At 57.6% G+C, this 21,419-nt stretch overlaps 2 protein-coding genes across 14 annotated transcripts in view; one reads left to right on the forward strand and one right to left on the reverse strand.

Moving 5' to 3' along the window:
• IKBKG (inhibitor of nuclear factor kappa B kinase regulatory subunit gamma) overlaps positions 1-12,318 on the reverse strand; it is a 25,263-nt gene extending 12,945 nt beyond the window's left edge. For 6 of the 10 annotated variants that reach the window (XM_081222553.1, XM_081222550.1, XM_081222551.1 and 3 more), the window contains exons 1-3: positions 7,325-7,434; positions 3,885-4,086; positions 325-536 (exon numbers count right to left, since the gene is read on the reverse strand). In XM_081222553.1, coding sequence (XP_081078679.1) covers positions 325-536; positions 3,885-4,071 — 399 coding nt within the window. In that variant the 5' untranslated portion in view covers positions 4,072-4,086; positions 7,325-7,434. Of the gene's footprint in view, positions 1-324; positions 537-3,884; positions 4,087-7,289; positions 7,476-12,221 lie in introns of those variants that run through there. The other 4 variants (XM_081222548.1, XM_081222555.1, XM_081222556.1 and 1 more) reach the window with 4 other exon arrangements.
• Positions 7,874-21,333, forward strand: G6PD (glucose-6-phosphate dehydrogenase). Of its 4 annotated transcripts, none has more exons than XM_081222540.1 (13): positions 7,874-8,014; positions 8,874-9,001; positions 16,655-16,692; positions 16,773-16,881; positions 17,404-17,621; positions 18,711-18,869; positions 18,957-19,082; positions 19,334-19,427; positions 19,706-19,892; positions 19,980-20,215; positions 20,304-20,380; positions 20,466-20,558; positions 20,660-21,333. In XM_081222540.1, the coding sequence occupies exons 1-13, from the start codon at positions 7,903-7,905 to the stop codon at positions 20,748-20,750; spliced, it is 1,668 nt and encodes a 555-aa protein (XP_081078666.1). In that variant the 5' UTR covers positions 7,874-7,902; the 3' UTR covers positions 20,751-21,333. The 4 variants fall into 4 exon arrangements, with proteins under 4 accessions (XP_081078666.1, XP_081078665.1, XP_081078668.1 ...); XM_081222539.1 differs by having other exon boundaries at positions 7,875-8,014; positions 8,871-9,001; XM_081222542.1 differs by lacking the exon at positions 7,874-8,014 and adding an exon at positions 8,201-8,307.
• The last annotated feature ends 86 nt before the right edge of the window (positions 21,334-21,419 follow it).

A 21,419-nucleotide genomic window follows, 5' to 3' on the forward strand; every position in this document is an offset into this window, starting at 1 on the left:
GACCCGGTAACTAAGGTCAGTCACGTGGGCGCCCCAGGCCTCCGGGACCGACCCCCACTCAAGTCCCCGGACTGCACCACTCAGGGGAGCTTCCCTGGTGGTGGTACCCGTGCGTGTCATCACACGTGGCCCAGCCTCTCCTGGATCCGCCCTCTGTTCCTTTTATCTTTGCTGATTTCAACCTGCATCCCTCCTGGGTGACTAAGCCTAACGCCATGACCACGAGGACAATGGCTTTTCCCAACTCCGGGAGCCCCCCCCCCCAACCCCGTGACCCCGAGCGCAGTCCCTGCGGGTCCAGGGCGTGCGGCGGTGGCCTGCTACCTGCTGGCATGTCTTGAGGCGCTCCACCTCCTGCAGGGCCTGCTCCCTCTGCCGGTGCAGCTCCCGCTTCTCCAGGCTCAGCCTCTCCACCAGGTCCCGGGCCTCCTGGAACTTCTGCATAAGGAAGGCCTTCTCCTCCCTCTGGCTGCCCTGGAAACGCTGCAGCTCCTCGCAGCGTTCCCGCAGCATCTGGTTGCTCTGGCGGATGGCGTCTGCAGAGGTGGCAGGGGGCAGGTGCACCCGGTGGCCGCGGCCTCCACCACCCCGCGGCCTCCACCACCCTGACAGCTTCCAAACACTCCCTTCACTTCACCAAGCGCTTTCGAAGTCAACTACGCAAATGACGTGCCCCCAGTGTCTCCAAGATATTAACCACGTCAGCTTCACTTAAAAGCATGTGTCCGGGAGTTCCCTGGTGGCCTAGTGGTTAGGATTCCAGGCTTTCACTGTCAGGGCGTGGGTTCAATCCCTGGTCAGGGAACTGAGATCCCACAAGCCGCATGGGGCAGCCAAAAAAAAAAAAGAGAAAAGCACATGTCAAATGCCACTTTCTTTGCAAGTGACTCTGGAACTCATCTGCCCTCTGCGTGGGTCAGAGGCGGGCCGCCCTGGGGCCCTGGATCACTCACTGCCTTTGGGATCAGACTCGGGGGCACAGCCACCAGAACAAACTTGCCCGTGGCACTGCTGGCCACAGACCTGGGGGGGCGGACGAGAAGCCTTGGAGCAGGCCACTTAGCCACCTCTCTGAGCCTCACCATCCTCATGTACGTGTTCAACGGGGACAAGCATACCCATCTCACAGGATGAGGAGGGTAAACAAAAAAGCAGCCAAAATGCCTGGTTTTCAAGACAACCTCAAGAACCAGTCCATCCTCCTTTCCCCAGGCAGTCAGCAGGGCTTAAGGAAAGGACAGCCACACACCTGGGGACGCCCCTGGCAGCAGAAATCCGTTGGGGGTGACAGAACTGACCCGTGGCATGCAAAGGTTCTAGCCACCACAGAGCTGGACAAGAGGGGGGCAGGCAGTAGCTTCAGGCCCCCCTCTGGTCAAAACCCCCAACGAGCTAACTGGTGCCTTCTGATGGAACATTCTTTCACTGGAACCACAGTGGCTCCTGAGCCTGGCTCCAAAGCCACCTTCTGCGCCCCACTGTCACCTGCCTCAGATTCCTCACCAGCCCCCACCAAGGCTCAGCTCAGCTCACACGCAACTTCTGTTTTTAACTGAGGTACAATTCACAGAACACCAAATTCACCATTTTAACTATTTTAAAGTATACAGTCATTCAGTGGCTATAGTATATTCACCAAGATGTGCACCCATCACCTCTATCTAGCTCCAGAACATTTCCATCCTCCAAAAGAAACCTCATATCCACTGGCAGTCACTTCCCCTCTGGCCCCGGACCCTGGCGCCCACTCATGCTTCTCCCTCTACACTCACCTCTCCTGGACACGCCACATCAATGGACTCCTATACCAGGTAGAAGCAACTTCTTCTATGAAGCTTCCCCACAAATACTCCAAGCAAATCCTACGTCCTCCCTCCTGCCCCCTCCTCCATGGACATGATCACAAGCATCACAGGGGCAGACACCTTGGGCCCCGGGGGTTTGGACCAGGGCCTGATACACTGCAGCCGTATAAGCAGAAACGTGCAGAGCCTGAGCTCCCTGGGGGGCAGCTGGGGGTCCATGGTCCCTGTCCGGCCAGCCTGCCACACTCTCACCCCCGAGTCCCCTTTGCCAGAGTGCTGTCCTGGGGATGAGCAGAGACTACGCACATAGCTATGGAGGGTGAGCTGTCTCCCTGCCCCTCAACCTGGCTGCCAGCTCTATGTGGCCCCAACACAGTAGGACATTTGATGACATCTGGGGATATTGCTGCTTGTCTTAACTGAAGGGGTGCTATTGGCACCTCGTGGGTAGAGGCCAGGGATGCTGCTCAACACCCCACAGTGCCCAGAACAACCTCTAGATGTCTGAGAGCTGAGGGGGAGGACCCTGTCCTAAAGCAGGTAGGTCCCAGCCCTCTGTGCATGAATCAGGGCTGTCTCCAAAGCAGGCCAGCGCTCCAAAAGACCAAGCAGCCCCTAAGTGGCCGTTGACCACGCTGGACCCTTTCCATCCTGCAAGAGAAGGCGACTCATCTTCACAGAAGAAGAGACACAAATTCTGGGCACAAGTTTGGTCCCTGCCTGCAGGGCCTCAGCCAGCACCAGTCTCTGAGGCCTACAGGGCATGTGACTCGTCAACACAGGGCCCCATGTGACATCCCATCACACCAGAGGATGCACTGTCCAGCAGACGGGTGGGGGAGTGGCCCCATGACTGTGGCCTCCACTGCTTATGCCAACCTGCCAACCTGCCAACCTGCCCGCCAGCTTGGACAGTGGACGGCTGAGTGAAAACAACCAAGGCCCCGTCCTCTCGGATATGGTGTACACAAAGGCTGCGACCTTTATAAGCCCTGAGTTGCCAACAGGAACCAGGATGAAGCGAAAGTGGCCATGTGCCCCATCACTCCCCGTGACCCACCCGGGGAGTCTGTGCCCCCATCTCCACCTGCAGCTCTGGGCTCGGCAGTGTAGAAGGTCCTCACAGCACAAAACACAAGAGTCTCACTGAGTAAGAAGCAGGGACGCCGCCTGGGCACCTGGGGCTACCATACCCAAGGAGGGGCATGCCAGAGGAGGAGCCCCTGGGGCACGACCACCAAGGGGGGAGGGCTGTCCCACTGGAAGTGGTCAGGAGTGGGTCACACCCCAGGGCAGCCACACCAGCTGAGGGGCGCGATGCGACGGCCCCTGGGGCTTGGAAAAGCTGCCCCCGATGCAGGTGAGGACATGGAGGGTGAGGGAGTGGGGGCTGTGATGGAGATGGGGAGGGGGCGGCCCGGAAAGTACTCGAACCCGGCCACCTGGGGTGTGGGTGCTGCTGGAGGACAGCCCTCAGCTCCGGTATCTTCGAGGAGTGGCCCACCGGGCTCATGCCCCGCCCACAGGGCCTGGATGCCCCTTTTCCAAAGCAGCCCACTGGCCCCTCTCAGGAAGGCCACGCCCATTCCCAGAGCAGACCACAGCCCCTTTCTGGAGCAGGTCACGCTCCCTTCCCAGGATAGTCACGCCCCTCCTGGATAGCCAGTGCTTAATGACTGATCAGTACAGAGACACAGGGGGCCTGGCTGCGTTGGCCCAAGTGGGACAACGCAGAAGGGCCATTCCCGCTCCAGAGCTCCTTGTAGGGCTGGCCTGCACTGCGGCCCAGCTTCTCCCTCCACCCTCCTCTGCTTCTTCACTGCCCTGCCCTGCCCTTCCCCTCCCCAGTGTTACTCCTAAGAGGACTCTAAATAAACGTCCTGCATGCCACTCTGTATCTCAAAGTCCACTTCCAGGGAATCCCACCTGAAACAAAAAGGAAGGGTGGCTGAGCTTGAGTCTCTAAGTGGCCCACCCCAGTCCCAGTCAATGCAGAGGCGCAGGTGAGTGGGATAATCCTTCCCCCAGCAGTGCCGGGTCCCCGGACATTTTACTCCACACACCCGCCATATCCCTCACCTCGGAGCTCTTGATTCTCCTCCAGACAGCGCTGGAAGGTCTCAGGAGCACCCTGCTCTGAAGGCAGGTGGAGCATGGCTGGCTTCCCCAGAGAAGACTCTTCACCCAGCACGTCCTGGTCCCCTGCCGGGCCGCCGCTAGGCTGCACCATCTCACACAGTGGACTCTTCCAGGGGGGCCTGCTCATCCAACACGTCAGGGTCTGAAACAGAGAGCCAGCAGAGGCGTCACATGAGGAGGCCTATGCAGAATTCTCCTACCCTGCAGGCTGGGGAGGAGTTCGGGCACCACACTTTAAGCAGAATGATGAGCACTGTGCCAAGCGGAAAAGGATGCTAAGAGGTGGCACATACTCCCATTCCAAAGGGAGGTACAGGCATTTATGTGGCGCTTGGAAAGGTCACGGTTCAGCACTGGTTGTAAACTGTGCCTAGCACTATCTCCAGGCTGTAACCTGAAGAACTTCACCAGAGAGGGGAAAGCACGGAGATTATTTTTGGAGGGAGGTGTCAGTGTGCCGGGAATCCTACCCCGACACATACACCTCCAAGCACGAGTGGAGGGTGCTGGTCCCTCACCTACTGTACTGAGTGGAATGATGGCCCCCAATAAGGTATGTCCATTCCCTGACGCCCAGAACCTGTGACTGTGACCTGACTTGGCAAAAGGGTCTTTGCAGATGTAATAAAGTTAAGGATCTGAAGATGAGATCATCCGGGATGAGAGTGCCCCTAAATCCAATGGCAGGGTCCTTCTAAGACACGGAAGAGCAGAGACACAGACGCAGAGGAGAAGCCACGTGAAGATGGAGGCAGAGACGGGAGGGATGTGGCCACAAGCCAAGCGGCACCTGGAGCCCCCAGAAGCTGGAAGAGGCAGGAAGAACCCTCCCCTGGAGCCTCCAAAGGAAGCACGGCCCTGCCAACACCTTGATCTCAGGCTTCTGGTCTCCAGAGCTGGGAGAGGATAAATTTCTGTTGTTTTCAGCCCCCTGGCTCGTGGACATCTCCTACAGCAGCCCTAGGAAATCCATACACCAAGTAAGAGGGGCTTCACTCAGAGCCTGATGAGTGTTCCCTGGACCTGAGGGGCCGAGGTGGACATCTAGCATCTGACATGTACTGAAGCATCTGAAAGTGGGAGCTGGGCTCACAGCCGAAGAGAGAGTAGCAGACACAGGCTGAGCTGTTTGCGTTCTCTTGTGAACTAGAGTACAGAGAGGGAGGCTATGCCGGACAGCAGCAGCCTGGAGCCCTTTTAAGTCCTGACCAAGAAGACTGACTACACGGAGGAGGAGGCCAATCCCAACAGAAGTTTCCAGGAGTAGGGCCTGAGCTTCAGCCAGAGACCTGAACACCGTGTGAGCTTGGACGTTTCACTATTACACTGACACTCACCTGAACACCCTCCTGACCCATCAGCAGTATCTGACGGATCGCTGATTCCTGATTCCAGAACAGCCCACTCTCCTGGCTCTCCTCCCACCTCACTGGCTGCTCCTGCTCAGGCTCTTTCACTGGACCATCCTCGTCAGCCCAGTCCTTCACGTGGTGGTGCCCAGGACTCTGTTCTGGGATCTTTTCTCTAACTCCAGTCACTCCAATACTAATTCCATCCAGACTCAAAGCTGTAACCCTCATCTTAATGCTGATGATACCCCAAATCACAACTCTTTCTTGAACTCCAAACTAACACATCAAACTCCACATCTCCACTTGGGTATCTAGTCATCCTCTCAAAACTAACGTCTCTAAAAGTGCACTCCTGACAGTCCCCAGAAGCCAGCTCACCCACGGCCTTCCTTATTAGCAGTTGATGGCAAATCCATCCTCCAGTTAGCAGGGACAAAACCTAGGAGTCCTTCTTGAGTCCTCTCTGCCTCTCGCAGCTCACATCGGATCCATCAAGAAATCCTGTCAAAATGTATCTTAGAATTTATTTGATGATGCTAAGCAAATAATGGTAACTATTTTAAGTGTGATAGTGGTATCGTGGTTATGTTTCTTTCAAAGTCACTTCTTAGAGATGCACACTGAAATATTTATGGACGAAATTACACTATCTGGAATTTGGTTCAAAATAATGGGGGAACTCCTAGGTATCTACCTGAAAGAAATGAAAACCCATGTCCACACACGGATGTTCACAGCAGCATTACTCCTAACAGCCAAAGAGTGGAAATGACCCAAATGTCCATCAACTGATGAATAAACAAAATCTAGTAGGTTCCCACGCTGCAACATTATACAAAGGGAAAGAAACAAGTCACAAAAGACCACATATTATATGATTCCATTTATGTGAAATGTCCAGAATAGGCAAATACATAGAGACTAGTGGATGCTTAGAGCTGGGGTAGATGGGGTGATGGGGGTGATGGCTAAAGTTTATGGGATTTCTTTTTGGAGTGATGAAAATGTTCTGGAATTAATGGTGATGGTTGTGCAAGTCTGTGAATATACCAGCAAATTGTACACTTTAAATGGGTGAATTTTAAGGCATGTGAATTATATGTCAGTAAAGCTATTTTTGAAAATAATAGAATACTGTGAGGGGTATAAATTAAATAAAAGTAGCCACAAGTTGGTAACTGTTGAAGCTGGGAAGTGGATACATTGGATTTACTAGACTATTCTTTCTACTTTTGAACATCTTTGAAATTTTACATAATAAAATGATCAGAGTACCATCGTCTCTCACCTGGATTACTACAATAACCTCCTAACAGGTCACCCTGCTCCTACCCTTGCCCCCTACAGTCTGTTCTCCCCACTGCGCCAGAACAATCAGCCTAAAAGGTGATCCTGATCACATTCCTCTTCTACTCGGATCCCTACCATGGTTCCTCATTGCCCATCGCGTAAAACTCAAAGACCCTACAACCCGCCTACAAGGCCGTGCACTATCTGGTCCCCCATGGCTTCCACTCTAAGTACTCTCCCCTCGCTCACTCTACTCCAGGTATAGTGGCCTCCTTAATGAGTTCCTCGAACACGCCAGGATGGCCCATGCATCCTCAAGTCACAGAAATGATATGAGGTCCGGGAGACAGTCACCTTTTGAAAAGGAGCAAAATGAGGCACATGAGTTAAGATACTTAGCTGCCAAGTTATATTTGAGGCCTTTTTAAAGAACTTAACCTCAAATGCAGTCAAGTTTGATGAACAGAAAATGTCTCCGAACTAGAAGAGTCATTCACAAACTAGGGGTGTGGTCAGACTCCGCCGTGGTGGAGGAAGAAGAGGCAGAAACAGTCCCGCTCGCCGCTAAAGTAACCTGAGTCCTAAATCGGCCGGCCTCGGCCCCTGGTCTAGAAGCTGGCGCCAGAACCCGGCCGGGGCCCAACAGGAGGGGGAAGCCTGGTCGTCCTGGGGGGGGGGGTCTCGGAGGCGGCGGAACACCCACCGATGGTACCCTGTCTTCGGAGAAGAGGACCACACCTGTCAGCAGAGTCGGTCCGACGTGAGAAAGGCGGGAGTGGCGGGCCCCGAGCGCTCCTTGGACCCCGATGCTCCGAGAAAGCCCGGGTTCCGCGGTAGCCCTTCCCTTCTCCTGCTGCCAAATTCCCACTTCCGGCTTCCGGTGTCGTAGCTGTGGGATCCGGAAGTAAAACACTCAGGCCCCGACCCCGGCCGGCCGGCGAGTGGTGTGAGGGAGGCTGCCTCAGACCGAAACCGGAGCCTGGCAGCCTCGGCTGGCCCTCAGGACGTTCCCCAGTAATATGCGTCGCGACCCGCATTCCCCCTTGTCTCTCCGTCGTTGGCATCCAGCCACGGGGCGCTTGGCCGCCCCGCCCCCGTTAGGGGAGGAGCCACGACGAGGCTATCATCTAATAGGGCCGGTTTGACCTGATCCGGCGACAGGTCCGGCGAGGGGACGGGGCTGCTGAAGGCCCCGCCCACAAACAAGGTCGAGGGGCGTGACCACGCGGCCGGCGGAAGTGGAGCCCTTCGGGAGGGCGCGGGACCTCCCAGGGCCCGCGAGAAAGCTGGACTATAGGGGCGGGGTCGGGTCGGGGATGGGCACGCGGGCGAGCAGCGGAGAGCAGCACGCGGACTCTCGAAGCATCGGGGACACGGTGCAGCGGCGGCGGGTAAAGGAGGCGGGTCGCAGCCCGGCGGCCAGCGCAGGTGCTCAAAGGGCAGGGCGGGCCAGGGCTGGGCCCTCGCACGGGGTCTGCGGGGAGGGGCGGGGGGGGGGGGGGGTCGACCTGGGATGCGCGCGCACCTGCCCGCCCCTTGGCCCTCCCCGCCCCTCGAGGGAGGAGCCTGCAGAGGCCCCACCCGCGCGTCTCGCCTGAGGCTGGTCAGCTCAGACCAGGTGCCCGCCCCCGCCGGTTAAATGGGCCGGCGGGGAGTAGCCCCCGGAAACTGCTGGGAACTCCGGGGCTGCGAGCGCGACAGGCGGCAGCGTCGAAGCACAGGTAACTGAGTGGGCGGTCGCGGTGCTGCGAGGCACTTTGATTTCCCATACTTGGGAACGGGGCAAAATCGAGAGGGTCTTAGCCGATCTCACAGTCCCCTGCATCCCCGCCCCCCCACCACACTGGACACGGGACTTGCCGGTGTCTCGCAGCGTGGCAGGAGGAGGGCTGGAGCTACCCTCCATCAGCTGCACAATCTAGCATGCTCCAGCTCATTGTGGAGTTTCCGCCTGAATCCCGGGTGAGATAGTCTTAAGCAGGTCGTACGATGCTCCAGCAGGGTTTTATTCAGTCCCCCAGAGTGGAGGCCCTAGTAGGAACTCACTAATGCTTTGGGTAATTTTGTAACATACACCATGAAAGAAGGTTGCCCAGAGAGTACGGCCAGAGCCCAGGGCCAGCAGTTTCTAACCTCCCAAACATCCTGCTCCCCAGCCATTCACAGTGAGTGATTTCAATAATCAGGCACCAGCTGGGTGAGAGCCCAAAGGACCCCTCCAGAAAGGGGCCAGCTTCTCAATGCTCTTCTGTTCTCCTGCGTTGTTAACGAGTTTTTCTTCCAGCAGAGAGCATCATGGCAGGGCAGGTGGCTCTGAGCCGGACCCAGGTGTGTGGGATCCTGCGGGAAGAGCTGTACCAGGGCGATGCCTTCCATCAGGCTGATACGCATATCTTTATCATCATGGGTGCATCGGTGAGTCTCCCCCAGGCCCCACATCGTAGAAGCAGCAGACTTAGAGCATGACGTTGCTTCAGGTCCCTTCCCTTTAGGTGCCTGGGCTTTCCCAACTGATTGTCGTCGGGTCCCTCGGGCTCTGCTCGGTTGGGCTCTCGCTGTTGCCCTTGCTCATGTGCCACTCCTCCTGCCACCACCCAGTGTACACACACCGCGAGGCATTTCTGAAGTCCGTGTGCAGCCATTGACTGTGGACCTATGTCCTGGAGCTGGGAGGTCCTTAGAGACTGTCTGGTTGGACTTCCTCCTCCACAGGGAAAACTGAGATGCAAACAGGGGAAGTGATTCATTCTGGCAGTATGTTTTCCAAACCTGTTTCTGACTTGACAGATGTCCCACAGTTAGATCCAGAGGTAGGATTCGAGGCCAGATCTCTACCTTATCTCTACCGTCAAGTTCCCTGAGGAAAAACACTCAACCTTTCTTGAAACACCATCTCTTTGCCCCAGCTTCCAAGGCCTGCTGAGGAACTGAGACCAGCCCCATTGTCTAACCAGTGGAACTGCCACTTTGCTCTGATCAGAAAGGCCACAGAGTAGAAGCAAAGGCAGAAGTAAAGCACACTGACCATACGTGATGAGGGTGGGGGAACAGGAGAGGGAGGGGGGGGTCCTCGGAGAGCCATGACCCCTGACTGAAGCACTCTCCCCACGTGCCATGTGGAAACAAGATCTACCCAGTGGTAAGACGTGAGCAGGGGCTGGGGAGCTGTCAGGGTTTCATCTCAAAGTGAAAGTGGTCCCTTTTCTCTTTTCACTTTTCACCGCGGACTTGACCAAGAATCTGCTACCCATGATATGAGCGTTTTTGCTGGTAACTTATTATATAAACCTCAGGCGAGAGTTCTACCCAAACTAGTCAGCTCTTGACGGGGCAGACATTGTCTCTTTGTGACTTCCACACCACTGTCCTCTCAGCTCTGGAGGAACTCGGTTTTTCGTTCATGTGTCGTAACACGCCACCGTGCTTTGCAGAGCCTGCTTCCTGCCAGTTTTGTGATTCTGTTCAGAACTTGGAAAAGCGAGCCAGAATGCAGGGCTCTGCCAGTGGGAGGGAAGGAAGGTCACCCCAAACACTGTCCCCTGACCCCCTGTCACCCAAGACTGGGGGGTGCCCAGGAGGAGCACACGGAGCAGGCCTAGCCCCCACCCTGGCCCCAGCCTTATCCCCTTAGAGGAGCCAGAAACCTTAACACCTGGGACTTTGTCCAAGAAATAGCTTGGGGGAGAAAGGAACTCAGGATTATCTTTCCTCCTTCCCCCCCGCCCCGTCCCCATACCGGCCTGTCACAGGATGCTCCAATAGAGGGTCCCAGGCCTCAGTAAATGGCATATGACCCCAGGCCCTCAACACTTAGATACCTCATTCAGAGCATCCAAGTTTGCTCTGTGGCCTGGGGCAGGTATCTTTCCTTCTCTGAACCTCATTGTCTCCACTTAGCAACTGAGGTCTTTTGAAGCAAGTGCGTAGGGCCCTGGGGCTCTGCGGCTCTGCTGAGCTGATTCTGTGACTCCACTGCCTTCCTGTGGGATGGCCTTGGGCTTAGGCAACTTTGTTTCTTTGCCAACAGTAGGGTTCCCCTTTGCTCTCCTCTGCTGTGGGAGCCATAACCAGAGGCTTCTAGGGCAGAAGTGGGAAGTGCCGCTCCAGCAGGGTGGAGTGGGGGAGGAGGAGGGTCCTTGAGGAAGAGCCCTTGTGTATTTCTCCCTCCTCCTCTTTCGGGTGCGGGGGGTGTCCCTGCATGGGCAGCACCTAGAAGAGCTCCCACCCAGCCCAGCTGGGAGGCTTCCTCCCCCCTCCCTCCCCCCTCCTTCCCCCTCCTTCCCCCTCCTCGTGGGAACTGTGCTGGGGGCCAGAACCCAAGGTGAGTTCATGTGACAGCAGATACTGCCAGGCCTTCATGTTCCCAGGCCACGGAACAGAGCCTTCCTCCCAGAAGGACGAGCGGCCGCAGAGCCCCTGGGGCGGGCTGCGCTGCGGGGCTGTCCTCTGCCCCCTCTTCTCCCTGGGCCGCTTACCCAGCCGTCGCCCACGTGCCCAGCTTCCTTCCTGGGGCGTCCTGAGGCTGGCTCGTGGACTTACCGATGGGCGTTCAGCCACTCTCCTCTCCCTGCTCTGAGACCACTATCTCCCTTCTCAGGACTCCCACCCTCGGCTGGGAAGGGAGTGGAGGTACTTACTGTCCCAGTCCAGAGAGCTCTGGAATGAAAGAGCTCAGTTCCTCCTTATAGACCAGCATTGGGAGAGGAACCTGGGGCCTGGCACGTCGTATGTATCCTCTCCCAGGCTGGAGCCACTTTCCCCCCACAGTGGACGGAGAGAGCAATCGGGGCAAGAGAAAGAGAACAGGACTGGGAGCCCCCTTGGGCAGGGTTGGCTCACTGCACGGTCCTCAGCACGTCCCTCACCTCTCTGGGCCTCGGTTTCCCCACCTGCACCACGAGGGCCGTGGGCTCGATGGGTGCTCAAGTCCCATACCAGTGATGGGCCCGTGCATGGCATGACCTGGCAGCCTCACCCTCCCTCTCCTCGGGGTGTCTCTGGGCTGCCTCCCCTCTCAGGGCGATAAGATTCTTGCTGTGTCATGATGACTCTGGCACTCCCCCAAAGGCCTGATGATTCATGAGCCCCAGGGAGTAGGAGGGAGGCCCTTTTGTTGGTTTTGCAGCCCAGCCTGCCTCAGCAGCCCCAGGGTCTCACCCCAGTGGCTGGGATCCAGCTGGGCCCCAGCAGAGCTGTGCTCCACCCCAGGACCTGGGCGATCCTTGACCTGGGTGGCCCTAGTGGGACAGGGATAGCCCACCCCTCCCTGGCCTCCAGCTGGCAGCTAGCCTCTGCATTCTCTGCTGCGCCCCTCCACCCTAAAAGCCTCCGAGACTGAGACCGAGGGTTTATAAAACTGGAGACTGAGGTCAGACCTGGGCGGTGACGGGCAGGTGGCGGCCCACAGCCCTTTGCTGACAGCTGGAAATGTGAATCAGGTACTGCTTCTCCTGCTACATCACCATGTGTCCCCAGGCACGTCCCTCCCCGCTGTGGTCCTCGGGAGCCCCATCATCACCCCCACTATGCGCAGCATGCTCTCTTCCCACAGTGGTTCTGGCAGGGGAGTCCAGCCCAGGCTGGTGGGGAGGGTGGGCCTCCCCAGGCCCCTGCCCCCCACTGTCCTGGGTCCTACCTTGTCCTTCCGTCGGGTGACCGGAGCCCGACAGGCCACTGGTCGCAGGGCTGAGCTGAGCAGGCGAGCAGGTTCTATCGCTAGTTAATCCCAAAGGGGCCAGCGACAGCAGTGGGGTGCGGGGCGCCGTGAGTCAGGACGCTGGGCCCGGCGGGCAGCCTGCTGGAATTTGATCGGAAGCAAACATTCCACTTGGCCAGGAAGGCGGGAGGTGGCTGTGGGCCGTGGTGCTGGTCGTTTCTCCTGGCCAGTCCCTGACAAGCCCGGGAGCAGGCGGGGCCCATCGAGCCCTGGGAACCAGAGTGGAGTCTCCCACCAGCCCAGTCCCAGTGATGGAGAAGCAGGAAGCAGGCACCGATGGGCCCTAGGAAGAGTGGGGCCGCAGTTGGGGGCTGCTGGGCTCGGGGGCAGCTCGAGGCCCCGGCTGGGGGTCGGAGCCGGACCTTGATGCGCTGCTGTCTCCGTGGCTCCTGTGGAAGGTGGCAGGCACGTGGGGGATCAGTTCTGAGCAGTTGGTAAGACATGGGCAGGGGCTGCAGCACGGGGAGCCCTGGCTTGGGAACCGCCCACTTCGGGCCGTCGGGGTCCCGGTGGAGCCTGGATGTGGTGACCTGGAGTGGAACAGACACCTGGGCTTGTCTGCATGCAGAGGTCAGCTCAGCCCGGGAGTTGGAGGCCGAAGCCAAGGACAGGAGGAACGCGAACGTTTGAGTCTCATAAGTGGCCCGCCCCGACCTCCACCGCCACCCGGGAGCCCCCCAAGTGCCTTCCTAACTTCCTGTCTAGGGGGCAGGGATTTTAATCAGGTTGGAATTGCTTCACTTCTGGTCACACGGCTTCTGTTCTGCACTGGTTCATAGAACCCGTCCAATGGTTACGTGGCTCCTAAGGTCATTTTGCCGTGAAGATTTGGGTCCTTATCCCTGGAGGTGGTTTTCCTGCCCAGGGTGAGTCCAGCACCTCTGCCTAGCGGCCCTGTAATCCCTGATTACAGGGCGGGCGCATGAAAGGGTGGCCTGCTGTGCCCCGCAGGCTTCCTCTGCCCCCCAGGCCATGCCCTCACTGGAAGCCTCTTCCACCTGAGTGGAGAATTCCTTTGTCAGGTCACCAAATTAACACATGTTGCCATGGCTACGGCGACTGAACTGGAGTGGAGAGAAGGGACTTTTTAGTGAGTCTTCTGTCACCTTCGTGGGATGACCATATTGTCGCCCACAGTTGCTGTGTATTCATACCCTCGCTCTTACCTTGGAAAGTTTCACGCGGACACAAGTCAGCAGACGAGTGCTATGAGCAGCCAGCACCCCGCTCCCCAGTCACCTCAGGTTACCCAGGCCCCAGGCTTTTTATTTTTAGGCAAAATTTGTACACGTTGAAAGGTACCCATTTTCACTGTACAATCAGTTACACACCTTTATTAGCAAAGAGGATGTTCCCACCTCCCCAGGAAGTCCTTGGGCGGCAGTCCACCTCCTGCTCTGGAACACCATGGCTGTCATTTCCATCACGGTGCAACCATTTTGCCTTTTCTAAAGCTTCACTTAAATGAACTCAGGGTATTTAGTCTTGTGTCTGGGTCTGGGGCTTAGCATTATGGTTTTGAGATTCACATGTGCTGGGTGGGTCACTGGCTCATCCCTTTTCTTTTTGTTTTTGTTTTTGTTTTGGCCTCGTGCACAGCTTGCAGGATCTTAGTTCCCCGACCAGGGATCGAACCCAGGCCCCCTGAAGTGGAAGCAGGAACCCTAACCCTAACCACTGGCCCGCCAGGGAATTCCCCCGGCTCACCCCTTGATGTTGCTTGTCCATCCCCTGTTGATGGATTTGAGCCTTTGGGTGGATTCATCTTCTTGTTTTTCTTTTTTTCTATTCACCTTCTTAGTAGTGTATTATGGTGAACAGGAGTTTCTAATTTTGCTGAAACCTTCATTTATCCGTTTTTCTGGTTACTACTTTCTGTGTCCTAAGAAGTCTGTTTCTACTCCCATCTGTTGATTTTTTTAAATCTAGCAACCTTGCTAAAATCTCATTAATTGTAATAATTTGCCTGTAGCTTGCTTTGAGGTGGTTTTCTTTTTTTTTTTTTTTTTTTTTTTTGCTGTACACGGGCCTCTCGCTGTTGTGGCCTCTCCCGTTGCGGACGGAGCACAGGCTCCAGACGCGCAGACTCAGCGGCCATGGCTCACGGGCCCAGCCGCTCCGCGGCATGTGGGATCTTCCCGGACCTGGGCACGAACCCACGTCCCCTGCATCGGCAAGCGGACTCTCAACCACTGCGCCACCAGGGAAGCCCGAGGTGGTTTTCTTTTAATGGACAGACTGCCAGCTACAAAGAGGGCCAGCGTGGCTCTTCGTTTCCCGTCCTCGCGTCTTGTCTGCTCCCCGCCTGCCACTGTCAGGGCCTCTGGTGGGGCGTTGAATAAACAGCCAATGGCAGGCACTCTTTTCTTGCTCCTGGCTGTTTAAAGGGGATTATTTCAACATTTCCCCACAATATATGATGTTTATGAGGGTTTTTATAGGTGCTGTTTATCAAGGTAAGGAAGTTCCCTTTTATTCCTAGTTTGGTAAGAGGTCCTATTGTGATAGATGTTGATGTCTGGAACACTTTATCTACATCTGGTGAGTTTAGCAAGGTTGCTAGATTGAAAAATCAAGAGAAGTAGATAGATTTCTTACAGCTTTTTTCCCTTAATCTGTTAATGTGGTGAATTTCAGTGATTTTTTTTTTTTTTTTTTTTTTTTGCTTTTCAGCATCAAACCAACCTTTCGTTTGCAGGATGACCCCAACTTGATTCTGACATATTCCATTTTTGACGTTGCAGGATTGGGTTTGCTGGTATCTTCTGCAGAAATTTTGCATCTGCATCTGTGTACATGGATGAGATGGGCTTGGGGCCTCCTGTGTGCATTTCTCAGAGGTTCCAGCCACAGGGTTCTGGGACCCCATCACATGGCTCAGCAGGTGCTTCCCAGGCAGGCTTTGCCTCAGACTGGTGTTCTCTCTTCCTGGGAGACCCGCTGGCACAGCTTTCTGTGCCAGGATCAGGGCAAGGCTTGTCTTGGTGGGAAGGCTGTGGCTGCACTCCTGTCTCCTTAATAACCATTGCCTGCTCAGGTCCCTTGCTCCCTTTTGGTATATTGGATTTTTCTAGAAATGTGTCCATTTCATGTAAGTTGTCAGACATGCAGTAAGGTTGTTCATAAACCCCTCTTCTGTCTGTCCTGTCGGTAGTTTTTTCCCACTGCACTCCTAATTCTTGGTGCTTGTTTAAAAAGCAGTCTTGGGACTTCCCTGCTGGTGCAGTGTTTAAGAATCCACCTGCCAATGCAGGGGACACGGGTTTGAGCCCTGGTCCAGGAAGATCCCACATGCCGCAGAGCAACTAAGCCCGTGCGCCACAACTACTGAGCCCTCGAGCCACAACTGCTGAAGCCTGTGCTCCACAACAAGAGAAGCCACCGCAATGAGAAGCCCGCGCACAGCAACCAAGAGTAGTCCCCGCTCGCTGCAACTAGAGAAAGCCCATGCACAGCAAGGAAGACCCAACGCAGCCAATAATTATTTATTTATTTATTTATTTTTTAAAAACCAGTCTTGCCAGAAGGCTGTCTGTTTTGATTAGTCTTTTTCAAACACCGACTTTTGGCTTTCTGATCTTTTCTTTTGGTTGGTTTTCCATTTTATTCATTTTTTACTTTTCATTGTTCCCTACCTTGTAATTTGTCTGGCTTTAAAATTCTGCTGTCCTGGGCCTCCCTGGTGGCGCAGTGGTTGAGAGTCCGCCTGCCGATGCAGGGGATACGGGTTCGTGCCCCGGTCCGGGAGGATCCCATATGCCGTGGAGCGGCTGGGCCCATGAGCCATGGCCGCTGAGCCTGCGCATCCGGAGCCTGTGCTCCGCAACGGGAGAGGCCACAACAGTGAGAGGCCTGCATACCGCAAAAAGAAAAAAAAAAAAAATTCTGCTGTCCTTTTTCTAACTTCTTCAATTGAATTCTGAGCTCATCAGCTTCCAGCCGTTCTTTTTTGCTAACCTAAGCATTTAAGGTCATGTCTCAGTTTTGATGTGTGCTACTTCCACTGCCATTTGGTTCCAGGGAATTTACGGTTTCCTTTAGCCCGTGAGCTGTTTAGAAGCGGGCATCTTGTGTTGGCTTTGGTTCTGCCTGCTCGGCCAGAGACTGGGGTCTGTGGATCGTGCAACCAGCGGGTTGGTGGTTGCCTCCTGGCTAGCACGATGTCTGTTTGCCTTGAAGTGCCCCCGGCAGTGTGCGAGCACTATCGGGTCAGGGTCAAGGGCTAGGCTGGGCTCTAGTTCAAGCTGCTCAGGCTATACACGGGGGCAGGACAAGGGTACCTGGGTGTCCTGGGGGGAGATGATCTAGGGCAGGTCCTCAGCTCCTAACCATTCCTGTTTTCTCTGCCACAGGGTGACCTGGCCAAGAAGAAGATCTACCCCACCATCTGGTAAGCTTGTCCCCCCACTGCTCACTGCCCCCCGCAGCCCTCTTGCCCTCGCCCTCGCCACAGCCGTGCTCTGCCCTCAGGTGGCTGTTCCGGGATGGCCTTTTGCCCGAAGACACCTATGTCGTGGGCTACGCCCGCTCCCGCCTCACGGTGGCTGACATCCGCAAGCAGAGCGAGCCCTTCTTCAAGGTGAGTGGCTTCTGGGGTCTCCATACGTGCCATACCCCCCTCCCATCGCATATGCCCTTCCTCCCTCCCCCCAGGCCCAGCCTTTCCCCCCTGTGCCGGGGCCACTTCCTCCCTAGTGATCCTCAGCCTGGCACTCCTCCCCACCTGCTCCCACCGCTTCCTTGATGCCAGCCTGAGACCCCTGTTTCCCAGCCCCCTCTGACTTGGGCTCACCAGGTCCTCCCCACTGTACCCTGCGGCCCCTCCACCATGCAAATGCTGCATGCCTGACTTTTCTCAACATACCGTACTTTGGTGGAATGACTTTGGAGAGAGATCTTTCTCCCACGTCAAAGTTTCCTGAACTCTGGCTTCCGTCTTAGGTCACGCGGCCCCCGCCCCCATGGGTGTGCAAAGCCAACGAGATGGGAGTGAACCCAGTGCAGGGCTAGGATGGCTGACTTCTCAGGAAGCCCACCCTGCCTATGGGATCAGGGAGGGAGGGAGGGGCCGGGCCGACATCCTTGTGTCCGTATTTTCTAGGCTGCCCCGGAGGAGAAGCCCAAACTGGAGGAGTTCTTTGCCCGCAACTCCTACGTGGCCGGCCAGTACAACGATGCAGCCTCCTACGAGCGCCTCAACAGCCACATGAACGCTCTCCACCAGGGGCCACAGGCCAACCGCCTCTTCTACCTGGCCTTGCCCCCCACTGTCTATGAGGCTGTCACCAAGAACATCCACGAAACCTGCATGAGCCAGACGTAAGGCTGCTCTTTCACCCTCCCTTCCTGCCTTCTGGGCCGACCTAGGGAGTCTGAAAAAGATAGATGTCCCGTGTTTGTTCTTGCCATGAATTAGGTCTCCAAAGAAGGGAATGGGAGTAAGAGTAGTTCTCTAACAGCCTTTACTGAAAATGCTACCACGCGTGTTTACTGTCCAAATCCCCCGTATGCAATCCCGTTGTCCCTGGCAGCAGTCCCGGCTAGCACCACAAGGTGGCAGTGTTGCTCCACGAAACTCTTGCTGCCGGTTGCTTACTCTAGCTTTCGGCGTTTCCCAGGGTCCCTTCGACCAGCACCAGAGAGCGGCGTTGGTCCACGGGAACCCTGCTGCCTGTGCCGCAGCAGCTCAGCGCTCTGTTGTTTTTCCAAAGCCACGGCCATGTCGGTTTCACTTTGTCCCACATTAACTCTCCGTGAGGAACAAGGGGTCTTTCCCCACATTAAAACCCACGGAGGGGCTTCCCTGGTGGCGCAGTGGTTGAGAGTCCGCCTGCCGATGCAGGGGACACGGGTTCGTGCCCCGGTCTGGGAAGATCCCACATGCCGCGGAGCGGCTAGGCCCGTGAGCCATGGCCGCTGAGCCTGTGCGTCCGGAGCCTGTGCTCCGCAAGGGGAGAGGCCACAACAGTGAGAGGCCCACGTAACAAAAAAAAAAAAAAAAAAAAAAAAAAAAAAAAAAAAAAAAAAAAAAAACCCACGGAGGTGGCTCTGCTTTTGGCATCCCCTCCCCGTTTTCTCACTAGCTCGCGGCCACTCCTGACCCTCGGGGACCAGGAGGGAGCAGAGCCGACCAGTGGCGCTCCTTCCAGCCACCAGCCAGTCAGCCCGGAAGGCTTCTGAGGAGGCTTTGAGCGTGGCGCTGAGGGCTGGGAAGGAGAGCAGGTGTTCTCCGTGCTGAGGCCGGGGGAGGGCCAGCCCGGCAGATCTTCGCTGGCTCATCTCACCGCAGAGTGGCGGCAGGGAGGCTCTGCCCCCACTCCCTGGGGAAGGGGCTGTGGAAGGGGATGAGGGTCTCGGCCCTGGTCCCCAGGGAGGGTGTGGGAGTGACGCAGCTCTGGCTTCCCGCAGAGGCTGGAATCGCATCATCGTGGAGAAGCCCTTCGGGAGGGACCTGCAGAGCTCCAACCGGCTGTCCAACCACATCGCCTCCCTGTTCCGCGAGGACCAGATCTACCGCATCGACCACTACCTGGGCAAGGAGATGGTCCAGAACCTTATGGTGCTGAGGTGCGAGCGGGGCCAGGGCTGGGCGCTGGGGGGCCCTGCTGCTGCCCCCTCGGACGCCCACCAGCCTTCACCCTGCCCCTCCTGCAGGTTCGCCAACAGGATCTTCGGCCCGATCTGGAACCGGGACAACATCGCCTGCGTCATTCTCACCTTCAAAGAGCCCTTTGGCACTGAGGGTCGTGGGGGCTACTTCGATGAATTTGGGATCATCCGGTGAGAGCCTGGTTCCCCTTCCTGGGAGATCGGGGGGACGGGCATCCCGCCACCCTGCAGGGTTGCCTCTTCCTGTTTTGGCAGCAGGAGTGTCTGAGCAGTCAGGAGTGGTCACGGTCTTCTTCCTTGCCTTAAGGGGACCTGGCAGACACGGGGGATCAGGAAACAAGCCCAGTTTAAGGCCCTGAGCCCCCAGAAGCTGGCCAACAAGGAGGGGCCTTAGCTCACTGTCTGCTCCTTCCTCCCGCCAGGGATGTGATGCAGAACCACCTCCTGCAGATGCTGTGTCTGGTGGCCATGGAGAAGCCCGCCTCCACCCACTCGGATGACGTCCGGGATGAGAAGGTGGGTGGAGCTGTGCCCTCCCAGGCCCCGCCCCCTTCCGCAGCCACCAGTCCTGAGCCCGAGGTGTCTTGTCCCAAAACTGACCTTCTAGGCCTCAGCTTCTCCTTCAGAAACAGTGAGGGTGGGCTGAGGTGGCCCCAGAGGGCCCTTGCGTGACGGAGCCTCCTGACTATCTGGGCCATTCACCCGTCCAGGAAGGCCACCCCTCGGAGTCACATGGTTCCTGGCGCCTGCTGTCCTTGTTACCCAAGGGTCCCCTCTCCCTGGCTCTTTTCCAGGTCAAGGTGTTGAAATGTATCTCAGAGGTGCAGGCGAGCAACGTGGTTCTGGGTCAGTATGTGGGGAACCCCAACGGAGAGGGAGAGGCCACCAAAGGGTACCTGGATGACCCCACAGTGCCCCATGGGTCCACCACGGCCACCTTTGCGGCTGTCGTCCTCTACGTGGAGAACGAGCGGTGGGACGGTAGGTGATGCCGTCAGGCCCGCGGTGCTGGGACCTGGCCCCCTCATCCACCCGAACGGCCCCCCAAGGTTGGCCTTGTCCCCCCAGGGGTGCCCTTCATCCTGCGCTGTGGCAAAGCCCTGAACGAGCGCAAGGCCGAGGTGCGCCTGCAGTTCTGCGACGTGGCCGGGGACATCTTCCGACAGCAGTGCAAGCGCAATGAGCTGGTGATCCGCGTGCAGCCCAACGAGGCCGTGTACACCAAGATGATGACCAAGAAGCCTGGCATGTTCTTCAACCCCGAGGAGTCGGAGCTGGACCTGACCTACGGCAACAGATACAAGGTGGGTGCCCGCCTGCGGGGAGGGGGTGGCGGCCAGGGCTCCAAGGGGCGCGCGCCTCAGTGACTCCCTCCCACCTGTCCGCTGGCAGAACGTGAAGCTCCCCGACGCCTACGAGCGCCTCATCCTGGACGTCTTCTGTGGGAGCCAGATGCACTTCGTGCGCAGGTGAGGGGCGGCCCTCCCTCCCTCCTTCCCCACCTCCTTCCCTCTGGGCCGCCACCCGCCCCATCGCCGCCCCCTGTCCCCTCAGTGACGAGCTGCGGGAGGCCTGGCGTATCTTCACTCCTCTGCTGCACCAGATTGAACGCGAGAAGGCCCAGCCCATCCCCTACGTCTACGGCAGGTGCGGGGGGCGGGCAGGGGGAGGTGATGGGGGTGATGGGGGAGGGAGACTCTGGGGCTCAGGGTTTCTTCACCTCTCCCCTCGACCTGTCCCCCTCCCAGCCGCGGCCCTGTGGAAGCGGACGAGCTGATGAAGAGAGTGGGCTTCCAGTACGAGGGCACCTACAAGTGGGTGAACCCGCACAAGCTCTGAACCTGTGCCGGGCCCACCCCCGCCCCGCCTCTCCGTGCTCCCCCGCTGCCCCCCCCCCGCCCCCGCCTCACCCACCTCGGGAGGACCCGCCTCTGGAGGACTCGGGACCACAGCCCTCAGCCTCACATTCCCGCCCGGGCTCGAGCCACGCCACCCGCCCCTGGGCCCAGTCTCATTCCTCTGCCACCCAGCACTGTGACCGTCCCCGCCTGAGCCAGCCTCTGTCCCCCAGACTGAGCCCCGCTGGAGGAAGGAGAAGGAGGGCTGCAGTTGTGGGCAGCAGGGGGGCAAGGTCCTCGGAGCGCAGGGGAAGGGGGCAGGCGCGGCCCAGTCTCAGTGCCACTTGACATTCCTGGCTCCCCACTGGAAGGGACCTCTGTGCTGGAAGGGCCCAGCAGCGCACCTGTGTCAGGCCTCCCGAATGGCTCTCTGCCCCCGCCAGCTCCCGCGGCCACCCTAACTCAGCACTCCACGGCCGCCCCATCTCACCCCACCCTCAGGTGGTGCCCTCGCCACCGGAAAAGCAGAAGCGGCAGGTGGGATGCCCCAGCTCAGTCCCCTGCCATTAAATCCGCAGACAGGCCTGCCTGTCCCCTGGTTGTTTCTTTCCTGCCACCTGCGACCACGGGCCCCCAGCCCTCGCCTCTCCCCGCCACCCACTCCCCTCTG

This window comes from Mesoplodon bidens (assembly GCF_964165515.1).
Source record: "Mesoplodon bidens genome assembly, chromosome: X".
Taxonomy (NCBI): Eukaryota; Metazoa; Chordata; class Mammalia; order Artiodactyla; family Ziphiidae; genus Mesoplodon; species Mesoplodon bidens.

Coding starts and splice junctions, on each gene's coding strand:
- G6PD (XM_081222539.1), top strand. CDS start 7,903: ATGGGCACGCGGGCGAGCAGCGGAGAGCAGCACGCGGACTCTCGAAGC. Junction 18,870..18,956: donor CAGAACCTTATGGTGCTGAG/GTGCGAGCGGGG, acceptor CCCCTCCTGCAG/GTTCGCCAACAGGATCTTCG. Junction 20,216..20,303: donor CCTACGGCAACAGATACAAG/GTGGGTGCCCGC, acceptor GTCCGCTGGCAG/AACGTGAAGCTCCCCGACGC.